The sequence below is a fragment of the Balaenoptera musculus genome, chromosome 14, assembly GCF_009873245.2.
Source record: "Balaenoptera musculus isolate JJ_BM4_2016_0621 chromosome 14, mBalMus1.pri.v3, whole genome shotgun sequence".
Taxonomy (NCBI): domain Eukaryota; kingdom Metazoa; phylum Chordata; class Mammalia; order Artiodactyla; family Balaenopteridae; genus Balaenoptera; species Balaenoptera musculus.
In genome coordinates, this window is record NC_045798.1 from 69,503,978 (window position 1) to 69,517,177 (window position 13,200).

The 13,200-nt window shown below is 36.8% G+C and overlaps 1 protein-coding gene across 1 annotated transcript in view; it reads left to right on the forward strand.

Moving 5' to 3' along the window:
- Positions 1 to 11,720, forward strand: part of DCC (DCC netrin 1 receptor) — a 1,185,086-nt gene extending 1,173,366 nt beyond the window's left edge. Inside the window, 2 exon segments of the mRNA XM_036823865.1 lie at positions 6,745 to 6,887; positions 10,982 to 11,720. Of these exon segments, the coding sequence (XP_036679760.1) occupies positions 6,745 to 6,887; positions 10,982 to 11,071 (233 nt within the window). The 3' untranslated portion in view covers positions 11,072 to 11,720.
- The last annotated feature ends 1,480 nt before the right edge of the window (positions 11,721 to 13,200 follow it).

Genomic DNA, 13,200 nt, shown 5'->3' on the forward strand with positions numbered 1-13,200 from the left:
TTTAGGGTGGAGGACACACCTATATTAAAAGTGAGGGAAGCGAAAAAGATATTTCATTCAAATAGAAATGACAAGAAACCAGGGGTAGCAATACTCATATCAGACAAAATAGACTTTAAAACAAACAAAATTCATAAAGAAAGATAAAGGACATGATATACTGATAAAAGGATCAACACAAGAAGACGATATCACACTCAACACATATGCACCCAATATAGGAGCACCTAAATACATAAAACAAATACTAACAGACATAAATAGAGAAACTGATGGGAATACAATAATAGTAGGAGACTTTAACACCCCACTGACATCACTGGACAGATTCCAGAAAGAAAATCAATAAGGCAACAGAGATCCTAAGTGACACACTAGAACAGTTGTTATACATAATTGATATCTTCAGAACATTAAATCCAGAAGAAACAGAATACACATTCTTCCCAAGCACACATGGAATGTTCTCAAGGATAGACCACATACTAGGACACAGAACAAGTCTCAACAAATTAAAGAGTATAGAAATTATTTCAAGCATCTTCTCTGACCACAATGGCATGAAATTAGAAATCAGCCACAGAAAGTGAAATGAGAAAAAAACAATTACGTGGAGACTAAACAACATGCTACTAAGAAAACAATGGGTCAACAATGAAATCAAAGAGGAAATTTTAAAAATCCCTCAAGACAAATGACAATAAAAACACAACCATACAAAATCTATGGAATGTAGCAAATGCAGTCCTAAGGGGAAAGTTTATAGCATACAGGCCTTCCTCAAAAAACAAGAAAAACAACCTGACCTACCACCTAAAAGAATTAGAATAAAGAAGAACAAACAAAACCTAAAGTCAGCAGAGGGAAGGAAATAATAAATATAAGAGAGGAAATACATAAAATAGAGATTTAAAGACAGAAAAAATTAATAAAACCGAAAGCTGGTTTTGTTGATAGAATAAACAAAATCAACAAACCTTTGGCCAGGCTCACCAAGAAGAAAAGAGAGAAGACCAAAATAAGAAATGAAAGAGGAGAAAAAACAACTGATACCACAGAAATACAAAAAAAAAAAAAAAATTAGAGAATACTATGAACAATTATATGCCAACAAATTGGACAACCTAGACGAAATAGACAGTTTCTAGAAACATACAGCCCACTAAAACGGAATTAGGAAGAAGTAGATAATTTGAACAGACTGATCACTAGAAGTGAAATAGAACCTATAATTTTAAAACTCCATGCAAACAAAAGTCCAGGACTGGATGGCTTCATTGGGGAATTCAACCAAACATTTAAAGAACTTACACCGATCCTTCTCAAACTCTTCCAAAAGTTTGAAGAAAAGGGAACACTCCCAAAATCATTCTATGAAGCCACCATCACCCTGACACCAAAACCAGACAAAGACACTACCAAAAAATAAAATTACAGGCCAATATCTTTCTTTGATGAATATTGATGCAAAAATCCTCAATAAAATATTAGCCAACTAAATCCAACAACACATAAAGTGGATCATACACCATGGTCAAGCTGGATTCATGCCGGGGTCACAAGGATAGTTAAACATATGCAAATCAATCAACATGATACATCAATCACATCAACAAAAGACAAAAACCACATGATCATCTCAACAGATGCAGAAAAAAACATTTGATAAAATGCAGCATCCATTCATAATAAAAACGCTCACCAAAGTGGGAATAGAGGGACTATATCTCCGCAACATAATGAAAGCTATTTATGACAAACCCACAGTCAACATAATACTCAATGGTGAAAAGCTGAAAGCCTTCTTGCTAAAATCTGGAATAAGACAAGAACGCCTACTCTCACCACTTCTATTCAACATAGTATTTGAAGTCCTAGCCACAGAAATCAGATAAGAATTAAATGTATCCAAATTGGAAGGGAAGAAGTAAAATTGTCATTATATTTAGATGACAAGACACTATGTGTTGAAAACCCTAAAGTCTCCGTACAAAAACTACTAGAACTGATAAACAAATATAGCAAGGTAGCAGGATACAAGATTAACATACATAAATCAGTTGCAATTTTTACACTAACAATGAAATATCAGAAAGAGAAAGTAAAAGAAAAAGAATCCCGTTTAAAATTTCCTCAAAAAAATAAAATACTTAGGAATAGACCTGACCAAGGAGGTGAAAGACTTACATGCTGAGAACTATAAAACATTGATAAAGGAAATTGAAGACTATTTAAAGAAATGTTAAAATATATTCCATGCTCTTGGGTTGGAAAAATTAATACTATTAAAATGGCCATACTAACCAAAGCAATCTACAGGTTTAATGTGATCCCTATCAAATTACCCATGACTTTTTACACAGAACCAGAACATATAATCCTATATGGAACCATAAAAGACCCAGAATTGACAAAACTATCCTAAGGAAAAAGAACAAAGCAGGAGGCAAAACCCTCACAGACTTCAGACAGTACTACAAAGCTACAGTAATCAAAACAGCATGGCACTGGCACAAAAACAGGCATATGGATCACTGGAACAGAACAGAGATCCCATAAAGAAACCCATACACCTATGGTCAATTAATCTTTAACAGAGGAGCCAAGATTATACAATGAGGAAAAGATAATTTCTTCAGCAAATGGTGTTGGTAGAGTTGGACAGCTGCATGTAAATCAATGAAGTTAGAACAAACCCTCACACCATACACAGGAATAAACTCAAAATGGCTTAAAGACTTAAATATAAGACATGACACCTTAAAACTCCTAGAAGAGAACATAGGCAAAAATTCTCTTATATAAATCGTAGCAATACTTTCTTAGGGCAGTCTCCCAAGGCAACAGAAACAAAAGCAAATATAAACAAATGGGACCTAATCAAACATAAGTTTTTGCACAACAAGGAAAACCATAAATAAAATGAAAAGACAACTTACAGAATAGGAGAAAATATTTGCAAATGCTGCGACTGAGAAGAGATTCATCTCCAAAATATACAAACAGCTCATACAGCTCAATATTCAAAAAAAATAAACCACCCAATCAAAAAATGGGCAGGAGACCTAAATAGACCTTTCTCCAAAAAGACATACAGATGGCCAATAGGCACATGAAAAGATGCTCAACATTGCTAATTATTAGAGAAATGCAAATCAAAACTACAGTGAGGTAGTACCTCACACCAGTCAGAATGGCTATCATCAAAAAATCTACAAACAATAAATGCTGCAGAGGGTGTGGATAAAAGGGAACCCTCCTGCACTGTCGGTGGGAACGTAAATTGGTACAGCCACTATGGAGAACAGTATGGAGATTCCTTAAAGAAGTAAAAATATAGTTACCATATGATCCAGTGATTCCCACTCCTGGGCATATATCTGGAGAAAACTCTAATTCAAAAAGATACATGCACCCCAATGTTCACTATTTACAATAGCCAAGACATGGAAGCAACCTAAGTGTCCATCAACAGAGGAATAGATAAAGAAGATGTCAGATATATATATATATATATATATATATATATATATATATATATATATACACACACACAAAATATTACTCAGCCATAAAAAAGAATGAAATAATGACATTTGCAGCAACATGGATGGACCTAGAGATTATCACACTAAGTGAAGTAAGTCAGACCAAGACAAATATCACATGATATCACTTACATGTGAAATCTAAAAAATGATACACATGAACATATTTACAAACCAGAAACAGACACACGGACATAGAAAACAAACTTATGGTTATCAGAGTGGAAAGGGATGGAGGGGAGGGATAAATTAGGAGTTTGGGATTAACGGATACAAACTACTATATATAAAATAACTAACAAGCACCTACCGTATAGCAGCACAGGGAACTATATTCAGTATCTTGTAATAACCTATAGTGGAGAAGAATCTGAAAAAGAATATATATATCTGAATCACTTTGCTGTACACCTGAAACTAACAAAGCATTGTAAATCAACTATGCTTCAATTTTTAAAAAACCTAAAATTTAAAATTCAAAATCAATTAGATTTCACCATACACCATCAAGGAAATCAAAGTCAAAATTGTAACAAAACATATAAAAGATATATACATAAAGTGTTAATTGTTGAAATGCAGCTACTCTGTTCTACTAAATGTAGGGAAGGAAGAGGTGACTCACGGAATGTGACCTAGGAGGAACAACTTTCCATGGCAATAAAGCTACATTCAGCTTTCATCAGAACATTGTGAACATTCTTGAAGGGACTATAAACAGAATTCAGAAAATGAAATTCAAAGTGGGAGTTCAACAGATACATTCTCAACGTTCACCAGTACTGTATGAAAATTCCTCTTTAAACTTTGTGCTTTCCCTTAGGTGATCATGTATAAGATTAATGTGAATTACACAAGGTGGAGTATGTAGAGGGCCATTTTATAGCATCGTTCTGCCAGGGTTTTTAAATGCCTGCCTTTGTATTTGGGGTTACAACTAAGTTGGCTCTAGGAACACTGTGTTTATAGTCAGAGGCAGACTTACTATATAAAATGATTTCTTCAGATCTAACGAAAACCAGCTGGCATTACATTCTCTGGAAGAATGAAGGTTTGCCAATTGTTCAAAGAGAAAAAAACTGAGAGTGAAAATTGATCATGTAAGACAAACCCAAAATCACTTGTGGCGCAGCAGTGAGTACCAAACTTATGTGTATAGGACTTTGCTATTTAATTTTAAACATGTTTTGGTTTTATAGCACAGTATTAGAACTACAAGTTTATAAAGGTTATGCCAAGTTTTATGTTTGTATAAATTTAAACAACATTGTAATAAAAGTAGTTTAAATTAATGCTGAAGTTCATTGTTTCCCCTTTAAATTCAAACATAATTTAACTGTGAGAAACTCTAATACAATAAATAGTTTCTACCCTCAGGTTACTTATAGTCTTGAACTAGATTTCACATTCTTTTACATTGCTTCTTCGAAAACCTCATTTAAATTGGATGGACTAGATCAAAATATCAATGATAAAACCTTAATTTGCTCAGTTGCAAATCCTTGCTCTGTCTGCCCTTTTGAAATGTATGAACTTAAGGAAGTTACTCCATTTCTCTTCATTTCAGCATCCTCATATATGAACTGGAGATAGAATACTTAGCAGGCTTGTTTTGGCAATTAAATATTAATAATAACTAGCTCTCTTTGAACAAGTTACAGGAAAGCAGCCACTTTAAATATGTAATCTTATCAGTCCTCACAAATTATTATTTCTATTTTATAGATGAAGAAACAGGCAAGAGAAATTAGTTGAACAGGGAATTACATATGTAGTACGTAGTTAGGCTTTATAGGATCTGAATTCAGATTGGGTTGGTAAGTAGCAAATTCTTCTGCACTGTTATTTTGCCTAAAATGAACTAAAATGCTTAGCATAAGTCTAGAGCTTAGTAGGAACTCCAGAAATATTCCTTCCTTAAGAAAATGATTCTTGTTTCTCCTGTCTCTGTATCTCTTCTCATATGAGTTACCAAAAACCTCAGATCACCCTCTAGTGATAAATGATTCTAACTGCAGACTTTGAGCCTTGGTTTAAGAAAAAGAGTGAAAGAACATAAATATGAAGGAATTAAATGCTAGGCCACGGTATGAGAAAATGTGCTTTTGTTGGGATTTAGCATTTAGCAAATTGCTAGCCTCCTAGATTGTTTGCATTCTTTCGTTCCCAGTAAGCAAATACCCGTTATTTCTCTGATAGTAGAATAACTTTTGAGTTTTATTAACTAGAATTATGTTTTTGAAAGTATGGTCAAAATAACTTTTTTCCCCCAAAATATATAGTACGCCATTGGGATCATTAGAACTTAAATATCATCACTGATGAAGAAGAGAACTGAGGCAAACTTCTTTTGATGACTTCAGTACCTTCTATGCTGAGGTCTCGGTTATAATACTAAGAATGACAAAAGTCCGTAGGCATGTGAGGTATACTAGCTGATTCGATATGCCTTTATGAAATTTTTATTTTAGACTATAGGGACAAAGTTATATTACTGCTATAATCTAAGCAGAACTTACAAGGCAAATTTTAGACCCAAAAAGAAAAGGTAGCCATTGTTTATAGCAGGCTGAAATATCATTTGGGAGAAACTCAGCAGTTACTCAAATGATTTTCATGGGGATTAGAATGTATTTCATTGAGCGAAACTAATACTCATCAGGACAGTATCATATCTTTTTTCTTTTCCGAAAGAAAATCAATAATGATATTCAATCAGGTTAGCCATAAAGGACTGTTTTGTACCGTAACATCTAACAGTCATTTGCAGATCAGAGCAACCATCTCTTTTAACTGCACAAATATTCCTTGGCACTCACAGTTTATGGCTTATATAGGTGGTTTAGCACAGGGCTTTCTGGCTCAAAGCTGAGGCTGGCCCCAAATGAGCTGGGCTGACACTTTATAACGTGTGATGAACAGTCTGCAACTCCCAGGCAACCTTTCACAGGGAGATTTGAAATCCACTTGAAATTGCATATGACCGGTGGAGCTTCATCTGGAGAGGCTAATCGGGATTTGTTTTCGATTCAGTAGAAATAAAATAAGCCTGTTCATTGTGTCAGAATCCATGTCTAGACTACAGAATGAACAATAACCTAAAATCAATGCCAACCCACTGGATTCGGCTTACATTCTTGAGAGTTTGTTCCAGGGTGTTTTATACAGTACTTTCATCACTCTGTTTTCTTTTTAGGGCCTACTCTTCCCAAGACTCATGTCAAAACAGCCTCTCTTGGCTTGGCTGGAAAGGCAAGATCTCCTTTGCTTCCTGTATCTGTGCCAACAGCCCCTGAAGTGTCTGAGGAGAGCCACAAACCAACAGAGGATCCAGCCAATGTAAGACCATCCTTGAAATTCATGCCCCATTAAGGGAAGCACTGCTGTGCAATGCAGTCTAAGCCAACCAGCACTCTCCATTAACCCCAAGCCCTTGTCGTTCTTATTGTTTGTTTAGTTCTGTTTTCCTGCACTTATATATGAAGAGAAAAAACTTTAGGGAAAAAAATTATATCAGGGATTTAGTTATATTAAAAAATCATTGGTACTTAAAGGCAATCTTATAAATACAAGCAGATAGCAACAGAATCATTGACTTTACATACATATATGTATATATACACACACGTGTATATATATGAATATACACGTGTGTGTGTGTGTATATATAGATAGATATACACTATCATCACTATCCTATAATGTGAACCACATGGGTAATTTAAAATTTTCAAAGAGCCACATTAAAAGATGTAAAAAAAAATTATACACACACACACACATTTTCATCAATGAGATGAAACACCTTGGCATACCTGGAAATATAACTATATAATTATTCTTTAAAATAAAAAAAATAGTAATAAAGCTATACTCTGAGGAGCTTTCTGAAGTTATCATACATGTCACTTATAAAATCATAAAATAACCTAGAAATACAGAATTGAGAAGAGGAAAACACAAAATGAAGAAATGAAGGAAGGAATTTAGGAAGAAAAAAAAAAAGAAGGAACTAATATATTTAGAAAATAAGAGGGGAAAGTTTAGTTATTTAAAGAGAGAAGAGTTTGCCAACTAAGGGAGGCAGCTAAAAAGTGATCAAATTAGAAAACTCTGAAAAAATCAATGGGGACCAAAAAAAATCGAAATTTTGAGAAAGCAAACAATTCCCCCAACAATGCATTTTGAGGGAGATTTAAAAAGATGTTGCCTGAAGGCAGCAATTTAGAAAACTCTGGACTGTTTCTGAATATAATTCAAGAGAAAACATTTAAAAGAAGGCTAAGGTACTAACACATATGATACCTTGAAAAATTAGAGGACAGACTAGAAGGGGAAAAAAAGATGCAAAAAAAAACAGATTAGAATCATCTTATTTGAATTAACAGTAAATTTTTTCTTGATTTTATTGTTTTCAGTATACAAATAATAAAATATTTTAACACTTGGAGATCAGACAATCTGGATATGTGTATGTGTGTGAATGTTTGCAGAAGTATGTTATATAATTAACATACTTTCATACTTAAAAGATTCAAATTTACAAGAATCTAATGCACTGCTCTGTCAGGATATAGCTGTTTACGTATTGCAATAGTTTAGTGTCACAGTTGTTAGCCATACCTTAATTCAGATCAAATTCCTAAATTTATATATCTCATCTCATAAGGAATCATGTCAGGTGGCCCAGTTTTGCACTTAAGATTGACTCTAAGGGACTTCCCTGGTGGTCCAGTGGTAAAGAATCCGCCTTACAATGCAGGGAATGTGGGTTCGATCCCTGGTCAGGGAACTAAGATCCTACATGCCACGGGGCAACTAAGCCTACGCGCCACAACTACTGAGCACACGTGCCTCAACTAGAAAGCCTGCGTGCCGCAAACTATAGAGCCCATGCACTCTGGAACCTGTGCGCCACAACTACAGAGCCCATGCATCCTGAAGCCTGCACACCACAACTAGAGAAGAGAAAACCTGGACTCCACAACTACAGAGAAGCCCGTGTACTGCAACCCCGCATACTGCAAATAAGACCCGATGCAGCCAAAAAAATAAAAAAATAAATAAAAAAATAAAATAAAACTGTTTTAAAAGTTTGATTAAAGGGGCTTCTCTGGTGGTGCAGTGGTTGAGAGTCTGCCTGCCAATGCAGGGGACACGGGTTCGAGCCCTGGTCTGGGAAGATCCCACATGCCGCGGAGCAGCTGGGCCCGTGAGCCACAGCTGCTGAGCCTGAGCGTCTGGAGCCTCTGCTCTGCAACAAGAGAGGCTGCGATAGTGAGAGGCCTGCGCACCGCGATGAAGAGTGGCCCCCACTCCCCGCAACTGGAGAGAGCCCTCACATAGAAACAAAGACCCAACACAGCCAAAAATAAAAATAATAAATAAATAATAAATAAAAAATTAAAAAAAAAAAGTTTGATTAAAAAAATATAGTGACTCCAAGGAGTGACAGCCAAAAGTATAATATGAAGAGCAATAAGATTATATAATATGTTAAAGGAAATATAGAAATGGGACAAATAATCTAGATCATCACTGTCCTATAAAAATATAACGTGAATCACATGTGTAGTTTAAAAGTTTCTAGGAGCCACATGAAAAGATGTAAAAATAAACAGGTGAGATTACTTTTAATGATATATTTTATCTAACCCAATATTTCCAAAATATTATCATTTCAACATGCAATAAATATAAAAAATTATCATTAAGATATTTTACTTTTTTTATACTAAGTGCTCAGAATATGATGTGTATTTCATGTGTACAATGCATCTCTATTCAGGCTATCCACATTTCGAAAATCCAATAGCTACTACATGTGGCTTGAGGGTGCTGTATTGGACAAGATCTAAATAATTTGAGAAAACAACACAGATAACTATGACATCATCATTTTGGGAAAGGAGTTATCAAATTAATCAGTTCACTTCAGCATCCCTCCTCATACATAGGTCAGTCTTTTGGGCCAAATTGGCAACATCTTTCAATCCCTGTTAAACTCTGAAGATTACACATTACATGACCAAATCATTCACTGGCAGGCTGAGATTCCTATAAGAAGGTACCATTTCCAACCTGTTTAATACCAGGAGTTGTTTCTTCAGTGGCTGGAGTGGCTTTGTGCATATCTTCTCCACCAGTGTTCTCATGGCATCCAGGGTGTTTATTTGGCAGTACTTAATATACATTCTGACCATAGTACTGAGTAATGCTTTCTGGCCTCCACAGAGCAAAACATCATGCCTCAGGCCTCAATTTGGTTCAATAATTTCAATAAGTTTATCAAATGAATGAGCTAACCAAGAATAATCAGGTAGAGTCAGTATGTATAAGTCAAAACAAAGGGTATTTCGAGAAAGGAAAAGAAAAAAGATACTAACATTTATTGAGCACTTACTTACCACTCGCCAAACTGACCTTGTGAATCCTCCCAGCTACCCAGTGAGGCAAGCTTGCTATTCCCATTTGACAAATAAGGAGACAGACTCAAAAGGTCAAGTCTATAGAAGAACTGGGATTCAAATCAACACCACAGCCTTGTTTTCCCCACTGGCTGACCATCAAAATTAGCTGGGAAGCTTTATAAAAGGAAGAGATTCTAACCTTTCCTTGACCTACTGAATCCAAATCCCCGAGGCTAGTGACCAGGTGGTCTGTGCTCACTAATAGCGAGGTATTATTAACGACACGATTCTAGTGGCTCACAGTAAGGGAGAGTTACAGACAGTATGGTCGCTAAGATTCTGCAGTTCAGGCTCCCCATTTTATCCACCAATCAAACCGTGTCATAAGGTCACCTTTACAACCACGCACAGAGCCAGTTCTGGTTTGGGGTGAGAATTCTGTTTTCACACACAGACTAAGGTCATAATCCTCAGACTTTTCACTGGTCAGGTCAAGTTCCCACACATAAAAAAGTGCCTATGTGGTGTTACAAAGAAAGGAAACCTGATGACGTAAATTCTGTTCATATCCTAATGGAAAGGAAAAGGAACATATTGACTATGTACCATGTGCTGAACACTGATAAGCACTAAACATGTCACAGGATGCTGAGAATAGCCTACAAAATAGATATCATCATCATCATTTTACATCTGAGAACTACACATCAGAGAGGTTTACTAACTTGTCCGAGATCACACAGTTTGGTAGAACTTGATTTGAAACAAGATTTTTTTTGACACTAAAGTCTTTGCCTCATCACAAGGATGAAGTCAGTGAAATAGCAGACAATCATTCATCACTGCCTCTTTTATTACCAGCGTCTTCATTCAATGATGATATGCTGAGTCCACAGCCCCTGGCTATGGGCCACTGTGCCATGCATGAGAATACGGTGAATCAATTAGACACGGCCCTGCCTTAACAAAAGGAATGCACCGATATTCACCTGTACTAATTCTTTGCTCTCATTCTCTCTGTAGGTGTATGAACAGGATGATTTGAGTGAACAAATGGCAAGTTTGGAAGGGCTAATGAAGCAACTTAACGCTATCACAGGCTCGGCCTTTTAACACACATTGCCGAATTGATGAGGTGAATTTTCCGGGACCTTTGCAGCATTACCAATTACCCATAAACAGCACACCTGTGTCCAAGAACTCTATCCAGTGTACAGGTTAACCATCAGGACCACTGAGTTCTGGAAGATCCTGAAGCAGTTCAGAAGGAATAAGCATCAGGAGTTTCAAAATGATGACTCTGGGGTCCCTTAACAAAAGCAAAGATACATCTTCACTGCAATGTCAAAGTTGAAGCTGCTAGAATAGTCCTGGGCCTTTGCCACTGCAGTGACCACACTGTCATGACAAATGCTTATGTTTTCCTTCATCAAGGCCTGTCATTTTCTTCTATGTGTAGGTCTAGTCTTACAAAATGCAAGTGCATTATTGAAGCCTGTACCCTGCCATGGCAAATCAGTGCAAGCTCACTATTTTATTTTCAAATTTAAAGTACAAAGCACCCATGGGAATTTTCTCACTACATAGCACCAAAGGATTGGATGTTTTTCTGACAGCACAAAAAAGTAAACAAGTAAACAAAAGGCAGCAAATGCTTACGTTTTGTAACTCAAGTCATTCTTGCACAGGTGGTGGAATTCAGCAAGCGGCTGTAAAATTCACCCATTTTAGCAAGTATTGGTAAATCCACTCTCGGTTAACATTGATGTCTGGAGAACAGGAACATTTAGAAATCTGCAACCAGTGGCATCCTGCCCGCAACCAGTCCATTTCCTAAAAGAGGATACAATATGCAATGTTTTCAGACACATGATAATTATGTGCTTAAGCTTGTAATAGGAAACTTTAATTTGGGTGGCTTTCATGCCATACCACACTGTGATGATATTTCAAAGCTTCACCAAGTCCGTCTCCCTCAGGACTCTGGCTGGAAGGGTTCCCCCCTCCACCCCATCCCTCCCTGAGTTCCCCTTGGCAACCAGCCCTGCCCAGGTGGCTGGCTCCACACATCCCATGGCCTCCTGACCCGCCTTCCTGAAACCCTCTGTGGAAATGGCAGAGCCATCACGAGGAAGGGAAGGAGAATGGAAGGCAGTTTCAAACGGTACCTTCTCTTGAGTGATGTCACTTCCACCAACAGAGTCCTCACTGACTCACAGCAGGCCGTGTTGGTAGGTGACAACCACCAAGCTTTGTTGTCAAGGAAACCTCCTGCACCGTGCCTGCCCAGAGTCAGAGAGCAGCAGAGGGGAAGGCATCACTTGACACTTGTGACACATCCTAAAACCCAGTGGATACTCTTTAAAACTGCATCTTCATTGTGAGATAGAATCTTAAACTCCTATTGCCATGTTTATCTACAGCTTGCAACTAGGTGAAATTAAAAAGATTTTGTGTGCACCCTTTTAGTTTTTGAATTTGCAGCTGCATTTGGAGTTAATCCATTTATGCAGCTGAATCGCCAGAAGGGAGCCAGTTTGCATATTTATCAGTTAGGCAACTTGGAAACCCAATAAGAGAGTTTCAGCTGAATTATTCCTTTCAGCTCTGCCTTTGATTTCAAGCTTGAGTAGGTCATAATTTTAAAAGAGCATGGAAGGGATAGGATCTTTACAACCTAATAGCTCCTTTTATTAGGTGGGTAATTATAGATGAATCCCTGAATGAAATATTTTGAGCAAAATGGCACTGTAACGGAAGTAATAATTCAGATTATTTTTTTACAGTTTTATGTCGGGAAGGAGATCTTATGTCAAAGAGAGGGCTTGTTCAAATGGTTAATTAGAAAGTCCGGTCCATTTGTGAAATTGTTCCTTCAACAAAGAGTGCTTGATCAATTTACTTATATTTTCATGAAGTCCTTCTGAAGAGCTATGTGATGTTATCCTATGGGGCAGATAACTCTTATTCAACATCTAGGGTGCTTAGGCAAACAACCCTCCACTGACCTGGAACAAGGCATTTCATAACATAATATTGAGTCTTACAGAAATAATCCATTAGCTCAGAAAAGAAAATGTTCATTAGACCAGCCTTATCTTCTCGAGGTCCTAGGATGGCTTTCCCTTTCTAATCCTCACAAACATGGAACAGACTCTGAAGGCATTTGACATCCAAGGAAGGTCATGCTGAGTGTCCAGTTTGGAATGAGCTACAAATCTCGGATTTCAGGGATTAGTCAC